General features: G+C 37.3%; 1 protein-coding gene across 4 annotated transcripts in view; it reads right to left on the reverse strand.

Annotated features, from left to right (window-relative positions):
• Positions 1–16,472, reverse strand: part of RSPO2 (R-spondin 2) — a 182,741-nt gene that overhangs the window by 70,938 nt on the left and 95,331 nt on the right. For 3 of the 4 annotated variants that reach the window (XM_010370813.2, XM_030937877.1, XM_030937876.1), the window contains one exon: positions 13,647–13,835. The exons of the other annotated variant lie outside the window; for it this stretch is intronic. In XM_010370813.2, the coding sequence (XP_010369115.1) occupies positions 13,647–13,835 (189 nt within the window). The remainder of the gene's footprint in view (positions 1–13,646; positions 13,836–16,472) is intronic. 4 annotated transcript variants of the gene reach the window in all.

Genomic DNA, 16,472 nt, shown 5'->3' on the forward strand with positions numbered 1-16,472 from the left:
GGACAAAAGGATTGCAGTCCAAGATGGCGAATGGAAGGAAGCTCAAATAGGATATTCCATATGAAAAAAAAGATATAATTTTAATAAATTGTATAGATGTAGTTATAATAAAATACATATATATGCACTATTCAAATAAAGGGCATTACCCACTGTCTAGAGTAAACTTAGTGGCTTCACCCTTGTTTGGGTCACACAGCTTAACCAACTGATCACAATCATTTGTTGGGCACCTACATGGAAAATCACCTGCTTTGAACATTATGAACCAGGAGTTAAGAAACCAAGATCTAAGGGCAATTTTGACCTGGGGTGGGGGGACAAACGGTACATATCACATTCTCTTTGTGCCTTACTCCCTTAACCATCAGATAAGAAGGCGGAAATACCTGACTTACCTATATCATACAATAAAATCCTGACCTAGGCTGTGATTTAAATCCTCAAGTTCCAATTAGGTACAATGAATTTCTATCTAGAAATTTACATACGGTTCCTTCAGATACCTATCGAGTTCTATCTTATATGCCATAGTATCTTTTATTTTAACTTCTGAGGATATATATGCTGTCAAAAAACATATCAGGAAAAAATATTTAACTTGAAATGTTGCAACAGTTCACTTTTTAAAAACTCCAAATTCACACTTTGCAATATGCTGCTAGTAGCTTCACTGTAATATTTTAATGTTTAAATGTTATATCTTGCCCATCCACAGAGAAAAAAATATGAAGAAATATTGATGCTTGTGTAAAATTATGTGGTCAAATAACAAACTCTGAAAATATCGGCTTTATTTCTCATATATTCAAGTGATGCATATTTGAAATCATTCTCAAAACAAATGAAATCAAAATAAACACATTTGCTAAGAACATTAAAGCTTAAAGAGAATGTTTTTCCCATGGTGGAGGTAGGAAACAGTGGGAGAAGGACAACTACCTCAAAATAAAAGAGGAAACGAATGTAATAGTAATTAAAAGTTTCAAAAATTATAAACCAAATTAGTATCTCATATCAGATTTTAAATTCCTGCCACTATTAGAACTCTCATCTTGGTTACCTCTTGTACTTTTCCTTTTATGGTAACTTGTCACCCTTTTATATTAAGGTAGAACTAGAGTGGTTTAATCAACTTCAGACCTGCATCTTAGTTGGATTTTTCCAAATGTTGGAAAATGCAGATCTCTCCACCCAACTAAATGGAAAAGCATATGTAAGCTAATACATGTGTTGCCCTCCACTCAACCCTCATCCAAGGAAAACAAGAAGAATCTCTTAATCCCTTTACACTCTAAATAGGCTAGAGAAAACTTTTCCTATAACGAGCCAGATAATAAATATTTTAAGCTTTGCAGACCATACGGTCTCTGTCTAAACAACTCATCTCTGTCGTTACACAAAATGAAGCCATAGACAATATGTAAATGATTCAACATGGCTGTTTTCCAATAAAACTTTATGAACATTGACATTTAAAAGTTAATATCATTTTCACGTGTCACAAAATATTGTTCTTTTGATTTTTTTTTGTCTTAAAATCTCAATGACTTAAAAATCTAAAAGCTATTCTTAGCTTAAGGGCCCTACTGAAAAGATAGCAGTCCAAATTTTGCCCCTGGGTCATAGTTTGCTGACCCTTAGACTAGAAAATTGCTGAAATCCCTGGGGTACCTTGATAGAAAAAAGGAAAAAAAAAATAAAGAGTTTGATTTTGAAAACACCAAATGGTAGCATTTAAGCTTGGGTAGGCATAGTGATGTCTTCCATGTACCATCTGGCTGTGGGCATAAGACAAATATAAGATGAGCATGAGGATGCTGGAATTCAGTTATCTCGACTCGACATGGGAATACTTTTATTTCAATATTTTTAATTTTATTCACACTGTATTGATAAATCAAGAATGACAACTCCTGATCAGTTGTCAGTGGGTCAATATTCCATTCTATTTTAATAAGTATCTAATTTCTTTCTTGCTGTGGCACTGACTTTTGAACAAAGTTGCTGGTTGGAAAGAAAAGAAGAGAGAAGAACTTTACAAAGCCATGTATTTGGGCTGCAACTAGCTTGACATTTGTGTCCAGTCCTATAGTTTATGTCCAGTCCTATAATCCAGTATAGCTGGACATAAATGTCCAGCTATAGTCCTATAGCAAGATATTTTAATTGCTCTGTTTGTGAGCGTGGCTTTGTCATGTATGCCAATCCAGTTTGATGATAAAAGTAGATACAGTCTTGGTTGTACCATGAAGTGGCAGGCAACCCTCGGGCCAGTTAGTGGACTTAACAGAACGCCTGTTACCTGCTCTGTAAATGAGGATATTAACTGGCTCGCAGGATTTCCAGATGTGATTTAAAAGATGCAGGTCAAAGTATTTTTAAAACTAAAGCATTAGGCATATGCTTTATTTACATTAAAACAACACAAGGTGGCATCCGCCTTGGAAATATAATAATAGAATGATGTTGCCAAACTTGGGTCTATACTGAAATAATAGGCTCACTTACAAGAACTACCAAATCCACAAGAAACAAACGTAAGTTTGAAAAATACAATTACTTCTATTAAATGGAAAGTCAGGACTTTCACTTTCCAACCATTAGTACTGTTACTAAAAACAAAAGTAAAATCTTCTGTAAAGAGTATCGAAAATCATATAGCCATCTTTCTCACAGAGAGAAAAATGTTTATTCTAGCTTTTAAAATACCTATTTGATATAATCTATCTTCCAGGGAAAATTAGGAGAAAGAGTGCCCTTTGAGTTTTCCATAAAGGGTAATGGAATAGAATTAAAACAGGGTCTACATCTCACAACAGGCAGCTACTGCATTGCAACTGTGGATCAGTACATTAAACAGTGCACTGTGCAGGTGAATAACCATTACTGAAGTTGTTAATATCATCCCTGATTTGGCCTACTGAAATCTTTGATGGTTTATCCATACAGGTGCTACAGATCCCAATGACAAAATTAAGATTGCTTTATTGCAGCTACAAGAGGAACACTGTGATCTTGCAAAAACACACATTTTTCATGTCATTTCTCTACTTTAAAATGCTTCAATGGCTCACTTACACTTGCAGAATCAAGTACAAACCCTTGATTTTAAAACCTAAGATCTTTCTTGCTAGGCATGTCTATCTACCTTCCTAGCCTCATCTCCACATGTACCTTTCACCTTAGCCATGTTCAGTTATGTGTGTGAAGTTTCTTGAAAACATCCCCTGTCCTCCCAGCATCCAGCTACCTATGATAGTTCTTCCCTCGTGGTTTTACCAACTCTGTCCATCATAATCCCCCTATTAAATGTAGAAAACAGAGCCTGTCTTATGCTAGTCTGTATTCTTAGGTCCCAGCATGGGGGCCTGACATGGTAGATGTATCTGCTGAATGATTAACAAATTTAATGCTAAATATCCATCAGTTTAGAATAAACACAGTCTTTTTTTTCTTTTTTTTTTTTTTTTTTGGGACAGAGTCTCTCTGTCACCCAGGATGGAGTGCAGTGGTACAATCTCAGCTCACTGCAACCTCTGCCTCCCAGGTTCAAGTGATATTCATGCCTCAGCCTCCCAAGTAGCTGCGATTACGGGTGCCTGCCACCATGCCTAGCTAATTTTCTTCCTTTTTGTAGAGATGGAGTTTCATCACTTTGGCCAGGCAGGTCTCAAACTCCTGACCTCCAGTGATCCACCCTCCTTGACCTCCCAAAGTGCTGGGATTATAGATGTGAGCCAATGTGCCCAGTCCATTTTTTATATTTTAGTGTAATAGCATAATTTTATAACAAACAAAAATATTTCAGATTATACAGAGCTACATTTTCAAATTAGGCACCAAATTACTAAATATCATGTTAAAGTTTTTATGTCTCATGTTTTGTCTTTAAGAAACAAAGGTTGCACAGTCCTTAACCATAAGTCAAGCAGAAATAAGAGTGGGAGGGAGAGACTGAACAATAAACTAGACTTAAAATACACAGAAAGTCATAACGTGACCAATACTGTAAAAAGAAACTGCCAACATCAGATATTAATCCTTTACTGAGATGTTTCCATAGACCTAAGTTACTAGGATGCTATTATTCCAGAGTGTGTTACATAATTTGTCTAAGCTTACAGAGCTAGTTACTGTCGGAGCTCAAATCAGAGCCTTCCATTTCTTCCAATCCAGTGTTCTTTTAGAGACAAGATTTACCATAAACTGATTTCTCCTTTTAGAAGATAAAATTGAATGTTTTGACATTTTTAATGGGATTTGAAACACTTAAACTGACCATTTGCTTAAGAAAGAACTAGGCAACAAAATTCAGATTTTTCTAATACTTGCATTTATAACTGCATAACAGTTTTGTCTGTATTACATCATTTAAGGTACAGTTGACCCTTGCACAATACAGGTTTGATCTACATGGGTCCGCTTTATGAAAGAAAAAAATCAATTGACAAACGTTTTGTTTTATCCCAGTCATACGTACATCCAAATATAGCCAGTTGTCTTGCAAAGATGGATTTTCTTCAGAAGAAAGCATAAAAGAACTGAGAGACTCAGCATGTAAGAGTATCCCGCTATCTTCTAATAAGCGGATAGTGGGGTGTCCACCTCACCAAGTGATGTCCAGGGTATTAACCAGCTGGTAGCACCTCCTGCATAGTGATGTAAAGCCACTTCAGGGCAATGAGCTTTCTCCAGCTGGCAGGACCCTGTTAACTCATGGAGTGCCTTCTGCAGACTGGGCTATAGGCAAGGTCCCTTTCAATTTGGGAAAGAAACCAGCACAAAAGAACGTTGAAAGTGTACCACTTCAAACTGAAGACCTACCTCTCCCACCTTCTGCCAAAGGGGAACAAATCTTAACCCTATCCAATGATGTATTTCTTTTTTATGATGGGCAGTTGAACAGGGACCAAATGATGCATTTTTTATTTTGTTTTCTCCAAGAGAAGCTGCATAGTTTAATTAAAGAAACATGGGCATTAGAGTTAGAGAGAATCCTAGATCCTATTCTTAGCTCTCCATACTTGTGTGTCCTTGGGGTAGGTTTGCAAAACTCTCTGAGCTTGTCAGATTCAGGTTTAACCATATATTAGCATCCTGGTAAGCATTTAAAGCATAATAAATATTCCTGGTAATATTTGCTCCTGTGATCAGTAGTTGTGATCAGTATTAATAGTATCGTCAGATGTGACAGGATAGCAAGGAGATACTAGATCCTAACTGGCTTTTATCTAAAACAGACTCAGGTATCCGACTCTGCAATGCACATCTCTACACAAGTGTGTCATCTCAAGTCAACATTTCTAAACCTGAACTCCATTTGCTATCTATCAATCAAAACCAAAATCAATAATATCCAATAATACCAATAAATCAATAATATCTAATAATCCAATAATAATAATATCCAATAAACCAGTATTTGTACAATTCTTAAAAGCAGAAACCTGATTGGGCACGGTAGCTTATGTCTGTAATCCAGCACTTTGGGAGGCCGAAGTGGGCAGATCACCCCAGGTCAGGAGTTTGAGACCAGCCTGGCCAACACGGTGAAACCCCATCTCTAATAAAAATACAAAAATTAGCCAGGCGTGGTGACAGGCATCTGTAATCCCAGCTACTTGGGAGACTGAGGCAGGAGAATTGCTTGAACCCAGAGGGTGGAGATTGTAGTGAGCCAAGATTGTGCCATTGCACTCCAGCCTGGGCAACAAGAGTGAGACTCTGTCTAAAAAAATAAAATAAAATAAAATAAAATAAAATAAAATAAAATAAAATAAAATAAAATAAGCAGAAACCTGTGAGTCATTGAGGTCTCTTTCCTCTCTGTTACCCTTGTGTCCAGTGAACCACCTTCTGCTGGTTCTATCTTCTAATCTCTTGAATCTGTCTCTTCTTCCCTACCTCAAGTACCACTGCCTTAGCTGAAGTCCTCGTTTCTGGCCTGGGATTAGAGCAACAGCTTCCTAATCGGTCTCTGTGCCTCCTCTCTGGCTCTGCTCAACCTATTTCCTCTGCTGACAACAGACAATATTCTACAACAAGAGCATTATATGTCTTCCCAGCTTACAAATCCTCCATCCTCAGTTTCCAAGATTTCATTTCTCACACTTTGCATTCCAACGCTCAAGTAACTCTCTGCTATGAGTACCCTTTACCCTCTTGCTGTTATTCACCCTACTCCTCCTTCAAGATAGTTTTATAACACACTCTCTGGGAAATCTGAAGACTCACCCATCTCCGAGGGCAAGTCAGCTGATGCCCCATGGGTTCCCTGAGCAGCCGATGTGTCACCCTCACAGTTCTTAGCACATTCAATTCCCTTCCATTTTGTTTTTTATAAAACCACACATTGGCCCTGCCTAGTATATAAGCAGTAAATGTTTGCTCAATGTGTAAACTATATTAAGCAGCCTAAGACGTCCCCTAAATTATAGTCTTCCCCTCTCTTTCCTCAGTAGATAAATACTTACTAATACTGTTGGGAAAACCATGCAAGTGGCTATTTTCATCAGGCTTCCTTAATTCTAGCACTGCCTGTATTCCAAAATTAAAGAATATTATAGGCTTCTAAAATATAGTCCTTATCCATGTGCTGGTTTCATAAAGATTAAACTAAAGTAAAATAACTCTAATACATGATTTAGAACGTTTCTGGTTTAAGTGTAATCAGAATACAATCCCTGAATTTGAATCCTATTACCTTTAGTTGGTCAACATCAATCACTTATCTCCAGGTCTTCTATCAGGTCTTGTCACTGGTCCTTTCACCCCTTATGCTCGTGCATTTCCTCTAAACCTAGAATGCCCCTAACTCTTCACAGCCTCACCATCCAGGTTACATGGTGAAGGAAGGGAAGGATACAGCTGAGCCCCACAATTTTTCATGACTGTTCTAACCACTAACTTGTCCCTTCTGTGATCCCTTCTATAACCGTGCAACACACTGACCCCCACTGGCCCACTGGGCTTCAGCATCACTTTATGTAATGATGTTATCTAATACTGTTGTCTAATTCTGTATCAGTTTCATATACAACCTGATGGTCTCCAACCTAATGGTCCAAGTATCTTCCAAATAAAGACATTTGTTATTTTTATTTCTCATGTAATCTGAAACATACTGGGGTTCCATCAATATATTTGGAGGTCTGCATCTTTATAGATCTTCAAACACATTATATAGAATTTATGGTACTTAATTATATGTGTGTCCACAGTTGTCCAGATTTGACTAAAGACACTTCAAAGACATTTATGTTAATTCTAAATACCTAGTTTTTTTTTCCCCCCAAATGCATCATTAAATTACATTATTCAAGAATGACAGGCTGGGCGAAGTGGCTCTTGACTGTAATCCTAGCACTTTCTGAGGCCAAGATCGGTGGATTTCCTGAGCTCAGGAGTCTGAGGCCCGCCTGGGCCATGGGCAAAACTTCATCTCCGCTAAAAATACAAAAAATTAGCCAGGAGTGGTGGTGCACGCCTCTAGTCCCAGCTACTTGGGGGACTGAGGCACAAGAACTGCTTGAACCCAGGAGGTGGAGGTTACAGTGAGCTGAGATCATACCACTGCACTTCAGCCTGGGAGACAAAAAACAAAAGAAAGAAAGAGAATAGGTGTTTCTAAGGGCACTCAAGCTTGATGACATGTAGTAATTCTTTAAAAACACCTAAATAGTGATCTTGGAGTTCACAAATTAAAAGATTATATTTAACTTTGGATTTTCTTGTATGTTAAAAATTACTAGTTTTTAAAACCTGTGTCATTTTATTTCAAAAGCAAAATGTAGCAGCTCACACCCGTGATCTCAGCTACCTGAGAGGCTGAAGTGGGAGGGCTGTTTCAGGCCAGGAGTTAGAAATCGGCCAACACGGCAAGACCTCATCTCTAAAAATATTTAAATAAATAAATAAATAAATAAATAAATAAATAACAGCCAAGTATCTCTAAAAATATATTTTTAAAAAATTTAGCTGGCTACGGTGGCGCATGCCTGTAGCCTTAGGGACTGGGGAGGCTGTAGGGGGAAGATCCCTTCAGCACAGAAGGGATTGAGGCTTCAGTGAGCTATGACTCTGCAACAACAACAAAAACAACAAAAAGGAAGGAAAGAAAGAAAAACAGGAAACAAAATATAGTGTTCTCTTAGCCTAAATAGATATTTCACAAAATGTCAAAACAAGGATAGAATCATAAAACGTAGCAGAAATAGTCTAAATGTAGCAAATTCATGGATCCAGAATTATAAAAGATCTCATTTCCGTATTTGTTTACAGATGATTTTTCAAAATACTACTTCTGGCAAAAGTATATTGTTTTCTTATTTTATTTTATTTTTTGAGACGGAGTCTCGCTCTGTCGCCCAGGCTGGAGTGTAGTGGCCGGATCTCAGCTCACTGCAAGCTCCGCCTCCCAGGTTCACGCATTCTCCTGGCTCAGCCTCCCGAGTAGCTGGGACTACAGGTGCTCGCCACCTCGCCCGGCTAGCTTTTTGTATTTTTTAGTAGAGATGGGGTTTCACCGTGTTTGCCAGGATGGTCTCGATCTCCTGACCTCGGAATCCACCCGTCTCGGCCTCCCAAAGAACTGGGATTACAGGCTTGAGCCACCGCGCCCGGCCCTGTTTTCTTATACATAAATTTGGAGGTTAAAAAAAGTTGACTGCTCCTTTTTCCTTAATTTCAGCATATTTCTGATACCTTCCTGGTACTTGACATAAAAGAATCTCTAACCTTGATTGACATGAGGTAGATACTTCATAAATTGCTGAATAAATGTCTTCCAAGGCTAATTTTCCCACCTATGTTTTGGACTCTATCCTCTTCTGTCCCTTCAGTGATCTTGTTTCTTCATTATTTTTTGTCTATCCTCCTCAGCTGGCTCTTTCCTAGTTATGTCTCCTGTCACTCACAGACACACACACCCCGACTTCCCCATCTATGTGAGCCTTCCAGTGATCAGATACTCTTTTTAAATATACTTAGAGGAAGAAGAGAACGAGTGGTATAATCACTGGCTGCTTTCCTACGACTCCACGTGCTCCCCAAAACCATAGCAATCAGGATAGGGCCCCAACAAAAACGATGAAATGGCTCACATGAAGGTCAGCGCTCTATTGTTTAAACAGTGCAATGTTGACATTGACCACTTGCTTCTTCTCAAGTCTTCCCACTTCTGCTTCTGGGACATCATCCTCTCTGTTTTCCTAGTGACTTGGTCATAGCCTCCTCCCCTGGCTTTTCCTTGCTTTCTGTTCAATGTCAATATTAATATACTGTATTTTTTAGGTATTGTACTGTTTGGACATTTGAGTTGTTTCCAAGCTGTAATTAGAATAAATAGTGTTGCCATGAATAACGTTTTATATGTGTTTTATTTACAAGTCAAGATAGTAGTTATGACAAAGGAGAAGACAGTAGTGAATGGGAAGTTAGTGAGTGGGTAGTACTAACATTCTTTCTTGACATCAGTAGGAGTTAAATGTATCTATTTTGTAATAGTTCACTAAACACTCCATTTATTATTTGTGAATTTATTTCTGCATGATACTTCAAAAAGTTTATTTTTCAATAACTAAAAACATGACAGTTGTGCAAATAGAAAAAAAGGGGGGCAGTGATTCTGGTAAACATCCTACAATGCCAATATTCAAGTGACAAATACATGTTCAGTTTCATTTGTATCAAAGAAAAAACATATTAAGACAAAAATGCAGTTTTATCCTTGTTATTAATAACCGGAGAGATGCAAGCGAAAATGTCCACTGTTAGTGAAGATGTAAACTGATACAACTTTTCTAGAAATTCATTTGTCAATATATATCTTTAAAACATGTATTATGTTTAAACGTTCATCTTATAAAAACAAACCAGGCAAATGTGGAAAAATGTGTATGAGAGAGCAAGAATTTATGTATAAGGATATTTTTCACAGAACTGCTTATAATCATGAAAAATTAAAACCAAATTTTCAATAGGCAATTAACTAAATGTAACCATTCAGTAGAATATTTGTAGCCATATTTAATGGCATGAAAATATGTTCATAATTCATTAAAACAAGTTACAAAACACAATGACACATTTGTAAGGTGAGGAAAACGACAAATACTCATAGAAACAAAAATGTCAAGAACAGAAGATGAAATGGTTTTTGTTATCTTTTGTAAACTGTTGTTATCTTTTGTTAATTGTTGTTATCTTTGAGAGAAATGTTTGCTTTTGCTTTTTTTAGGCCTAGGTACTTTTCTAAGCTTTCTGCAAGGACTATGTAGAACAATTTAAAAAATAAAGTTTTATGTAAATGGTTTCATTAATGAATGAGAAAAATATGAATGAAATAACATCTAACATAGTATCAGGGACAATGGCAGCTTCTAGTGTCTGTTAGTACATGTATTTACAAAATTACTCAGATAGTTGTTGGATTGGTTTCCATAAGTGTGGCTGAATTTTATAAGCTTCATACTATGTATACCAAGAAGCCAACCTCAGACAACTTTTCAGAGAGAGCAAATCTTCCTTCAAAAGGAGATCAATTTACATTGGAAATCACACTCTAGTGATTAGGAAACAGATGAGCAAGTTTCACTTACAAGATTTTTTAGGCTACTATTGCTAAAAGTATAATTTTCTTCTCTACTATTGAGGAATAATCTTTTAAGGAAGTGAAAAGTAGATATGATCTCAAATTCTAAGTCTGTGACAGCTTTTCCAATTTAAATCTTTCTCATCCCCTGAACAAAATACAAATATCGATGCAATATATGCAAAGTAGTCATGAAAAAGACCAAATAATTGGTATGAAAGAAACACGATTATCCAAAGTCATATACTGATAAGAAATAATTTTCCATTTTTCACTTTGTTCCAATGGGGTCTTGTTAATAGCACTTCCCGCTTGTACCAGGTAACGATTTCCTCTAGGTCAGTAAACTCCAACATTGATTGTATTCACTTACAAGAAGTCTATCCATCGCAAACCCTTTCTCATATGCAGATTTTCTTTCTAAGGCTGATTTACAGTCACTGCTCTCCTTTCCATTTCCGAGAAAAGAAAACTAAGCCAAAATGTGCTATTAACTCCTGCCTGAGAGTATCTCTCTAAGGAAGACTCCACTCATATACTACAAAGTATTGCTGAGGTGACCATTCACACCAGTTTGCACAGGATGGTCCTGGTTTACATCCAATGTTCCTGCATAGTTGTTAATGACAGCCCCTTTCACTTCCCAGTGTGCCACATTTAGTAATACATTATATAGCCAGCCTATTGTCCATATACAGTACATACAATGCTAGCTCTAGAACTTGGAATAAATGCCTCTATCCATCTACACTCTTGCCTTGTCTTCCTTGTGCACTGGTAGTCTGAAATGAAAAGCATAAAGAATAAAGTTGTGGACTCAAACCATCCCCCCATAGGTAGTCTAAAGCAATCTGAACAGGAATCCTTTCCAAGGTGGACCCAATCTCCTTCTGGAAGTTTATAAACTATGAGAGATAAACTATCAGGTAGCCTAAATCATATCCCTTAAGAACAAAATTCATACTTGCAAACCATTTGCAAGCCAGTCTATTAACTGGTGGGGAGTTGTTTCCTTTAAATGTTAATCCAAACAATTCCATGAAATGAAGGTAGATCCAAGTTTCCTCTAAGCCTAAATACTTCCAACTCTGCTAATGACATAACCTCATCCAGTACCTTAGCTAGAAAACCTTACGATCAAGTTTGATTGTTTCTCTTAGCCCTGTCCAGGTAGTTACCAGGCCCCACTGGTTCTATTTTTAAAGCCTCTGCAATTCATTACCCACAAAAAAATCATCAGAACAAGATTTCTAATCTGTATTCATTACAATTGCCTTCCTCTACTTTTTGTTCCTCTCCAGTTCATCTCCCTCACTTCTGCTAGAATTATCTTAAAGCAATATCTTTAGATACTCAGTACCTCAGATAACACCAAGACTTCTTAGCCTGGCAGGCAACACCTTTATCAGTTGCACTGCAGCCTCCTTTTCCATCCTCAATTTCAACCACACCTCCCTCTAGGCACAGGCTCTTCAATGGTTTTCATCCAGCTACCGTACTGCTCTTCCAGGAAGTGCTTAAAAATGTTTGGGGACATGTTTGCTTATAACAGTAGTTTGAAGACACAAAGGACATTTAATGGGCAGGGACCAAGGACACTAAACGTCCAGCAATGTAGGACAGGTCCCATGAAACAGAGAACTGCATTGCCAAAATGCCAAATAACACTGCAGGTGAGAGTTCTTGTTCCCCAAACACATTATTTTTACATATATGTGGATCCTTCTTTCTAAATTTATTTAACCAGCCCCCATTAGTTCTGCCACCTTCCAAAATAATATTGTCCTTGGATGATGTAATTCAAATTCTTCTCACCTAAAGACTGTCTTGCCTGAATAGTCACATACACAGTGTGTTAATGGGAGATCATTAAATCACTCTCAGAAATATGAGATTTAATTATCTCATATATACATATATATGAGAGTTATTTAATGATTACTGAAACAGCACTTAATATATTAAATTACGAATAACCTGTTTACCATTTGTCATTTTATTCTGTGGTCCTCTTGTTCTTATCCTTTCTATCCCCTAAAATTTGAGTTCCTTAAAGAAAGGGATGTTCCTTTGGTATCTCCTTTACTTTTTTAAACCACAATTTATATGGCTGACCTAAAAGATGACACTCATTCTGTAGGTGACTTTTGGATTAAAAGATGAAAAACTGCACCCTCATTCCTATGTAAAAAATGCCATTCCTTAAACTTTTTAAAATAGTTGTTAAACTTATACCTTAGATTACTTTAAAATAACCTAAACATTTTAGTTACATCAGTAATGCTACTTAAAGGAACCACCGTTACCATATGTTTAATTGCAGGTTAGACTAGTGAAGGATTGCCAACTCACATAAAAAGAGAAAAAGAAGCTATAGAAATTGGTAAACCAGAGAGATTGTTCTCAGCATAAAGTACTTAAATTCCTTTGTGGTTTGTTCTTTTATAAGCACTAAGTACTCTTTACAAAAATCTGTCAAACAAGATTGTGCTTGAGATCCTTGTGATTAAAAAACTGCTTACATAATCTAAAATAAAGTGTGTATGTGTGATTGTGTCTTACAGTTCTATACAAAACAAAGTAAAAGTGGTCTTATCCTACCACACTCATTTTTTGCAAGTTTGAGCTTAGACTTTTCTTTTTTTTTTTTCAGATGACATCTCACTCTGTTGCCCATGCTACAGCACAGCGGTGCTACCGCAGCTCACTGCAACCTCTACCTCCCAGGTTCAAGTGATTCTGGTGCCTCAGCCATCCCAGTAGCTGGGATTACAGGTGTGCACCACCATGCCTGGCTAATTTTTGTATTTTTATAGAGATGGGCTTTCCCCATGTTGGCCAGACTGGTCTCCAACTCCTGGCCTCAAGTGATCCACCCACCTTGGCCTCCCAAAGTGCTGGGATTACAGGCATGACCCACCACACCCAGCAAGCTTAAACTATTTCTATCATCTATTACATTTAAAAAAAAAAATTAGTCAAAATCTCCTACTTAGCTCCTCTCCTAAGTTGCATATCCAGCAATACAGGATAGACAAAGCCAAATGCTCACTTGCGCATCTGTTCATATCTGGGGCTCGGTGTCCATAGTACCCAGATGGGCAGGAATGCAGGCACTCTCCATACTGGCGCATCCCTTCTCTTCGAAGGAAGAAGAACAACTTCTGTTGACATCGGCTGCACCCATTGTCCTTTGAACAAGACAGACAACCCTTGCAAATGGGATTTGATACATAACTAGCTGTAAAAGAAAAACAAAAATTGTGTTTAATTATGAGTATAATCAGACTTTTGATAAATACACCCTGCTGAAAAGACAACTGTTTCTTTTCTTTCTGCTATACTCACATAGAAATACTAAATAAAATATCCCTGCCCTTCGTGTCTCTACCTCCCCCACCCAAAAAGTGGTTAATACACAACCAAACTTAGAAACAAAGAGGAAACTCAGAAGCAGAGTTGAGTCCAGAAGCTAAAGCTGAATGGCTCATGGGAATGTCAGACCAGCCAGAGGTAAAATTTAGGGCAAGGTCCTCAACCCAGGCCAAGAAATATTTATGTGAAGATCTGGCACTTAGCTCCTTTTATGTAGATGGAGTCAAGAGGGCTGTTTGTCCATGACCCCCTGCCCTAACTGGCCAGAGCAGAGGATTCTTACCCTAGCTTGGGAGGACACAGCAGGTAAGCACAAGAGAAAATAAAATTCATGAGACATAAGAACACCAAGTCCACAAGACTGGGATCCAAATTAAAATTATCATTGTAGTATGGGGTCTATATGGTGTTGAGAAGTTAAAATAGGAATTTGTCCAGATCCAGGAAAACCCAGAAAGAAAAAATAAATATAGAACTACTCTCTAGACATTTCTACAGTCCTGAGACCTGGACTTGCATGAAATGCTACCTTAACATCAAAATGAACAAATCACATGAGCAAGTAAACCTTCATGAGATACAGTCATCAATATCAGCAACAAGAAAACTTCACACCTACAAAACCAGAAATAAAGACATTCTGAAGGAGCCTTTAAAATAAGTATCTAGAGAGTATCTGAAGAGATAAAGGGATAACTAGAAATCACATGGGAAAAAGCAAGAATATGCACATTATAATGAAATGTAAATTCTAAAACTTCACAAAAAAATTCTATGGACAACTTGTATGGTAGAAGAAAATGACATAACCAAAAACACTTTTAAAGAACTGTATCACAAAACAAGATAAACAGGTACTAAGCATGTAAGAAAAAAACAGAAACATTCAAATACATGATTAGTAGTTACTACAGAAGGAAAGAGTAAAGAGAATGAATAAAACACACCTTAAACAGAGAGGCAATTTCAGCAAAGTCTCAGGATACAAAATCAACATGCAAAAATCACTAGCACTCCTACACACCAACAACAGTCAAGCCAAGAGTCAAATCACAAACAAACTCTCATTCAGGATTGCCACAAAAAGAATAAAATAACCAGGAATACAGGTAACTAACGAGATGAAAGATCTCTATAAAGAGAACAATGTAACACTACCCAAGAAATCAGAGGTGACACAAATAGAAAAACATTCCATGCTCATGGATAGAAGAATAAACTGTATTAAAATAGCCATACTGCCCAAAACAATTTGTAGATTTAATGCTATTTCCATTAAACTACCATTGACATTTTTCACATAACTGGAAAAAACTATGTTAAAATTCACATGGAACCAAAATAGAGCCCAAAGAGCCAAGGCAAAAATAAGCAAAAATAACAAAGCTGGAGGCATCATGCTACCCGACTTCAAACTATACTACAGAGCTGCAGTAGCCAAAACAGCATGGTAGTGCTCCAAGAACAGATAGGTCAATGGAACAGAATAGAGTGGAAGCAAGACCACACAACTACAACTGTCTGATCTTTGACAAACCTGACAAAAACAAGCAATGGGGGGCTGGGTGTGGTGGCTCATGCCTGTAATCCTAGCACTTTGGGCCAAGGCAGGTGGATCTCCTGAGGTCAGGAGTTCAAAATCAGCCTGACCAACATGGAGAAACCCCAGCTCTACAAAAAACAAACAAACAAACAAACAAAATACAAAATTAGCTAGGCATAGTGACAAATGCCTGTAATCCCAGCTACCTGGGAGTCTGAGGCAGGAGAATTGCCTGAACTTGGGAGGCAGAGGTTGTGGTGAGCCAAGATTGCACCATTGCACTCCAGGCTGTGCAACAAGAACGAAACTCCATCTCAAAAAAAAAAAAAAAAAAAAAAAAAAAGGAAAGAAAGAAAGGAAGGAAAGGAAAGGAAAGGAAGAAAGAAGGAAAGAAAGACACACATGCACACACACAAACACACACAAACAAGCAATGGGGAAAAGATTCACTATTCAATAAATGATGCTGGGATAACTGGCTAGCCATATGCAAAAGATTGAAACTGGACCCCTTCCTTATACTATATATAAAAGTTAACTCAAGATGCATTAAAGACATAAATGTAAAACCCAGAACTATAAAAACTCTGGAAGAAAACCTAGGTAATACCATTTAGGACATAGGCACAGGCAAAGATTTCATAACAAAGATGCCAAAAGCAATTGCAACAAAAGCAAAAATTGGCAAGTGGGATCTAATTAAGAGCTTCTGTACAACAAAAGAAACTATCATCAGACTGAACAGGCAACCTACAGAATGGCAGAAAACATTTGCAAACTATGCATCTGACAAAGGTCTAACATTTAGCATCTATAAAGATCTTAAATTCACAAGAAAAAATAATCATTGACAAGCGGGCAAAGGACATGAACAGACGCTTCTCAAAGGAAGACATACAAGTGGCCAACAATCATATGAAAAAACTCAACATCGCTGAATATTAAAGAAATGCAAATAAA

Source organism: Rhinopithecus roxellana, chromosome 9, assembly GCF_007565055.1.
Source record: "Rhinopithecus roxellana isolate Shanxi Qingling chromosome 9, ASM756505v1, whole genome shotgun sequence".
NCBI lineage: Eukaryota > Metazoa > Chordata > Mammalia > Primates > Cercopithecidae > Rhinopithecus > Rhinopithecus roxellana.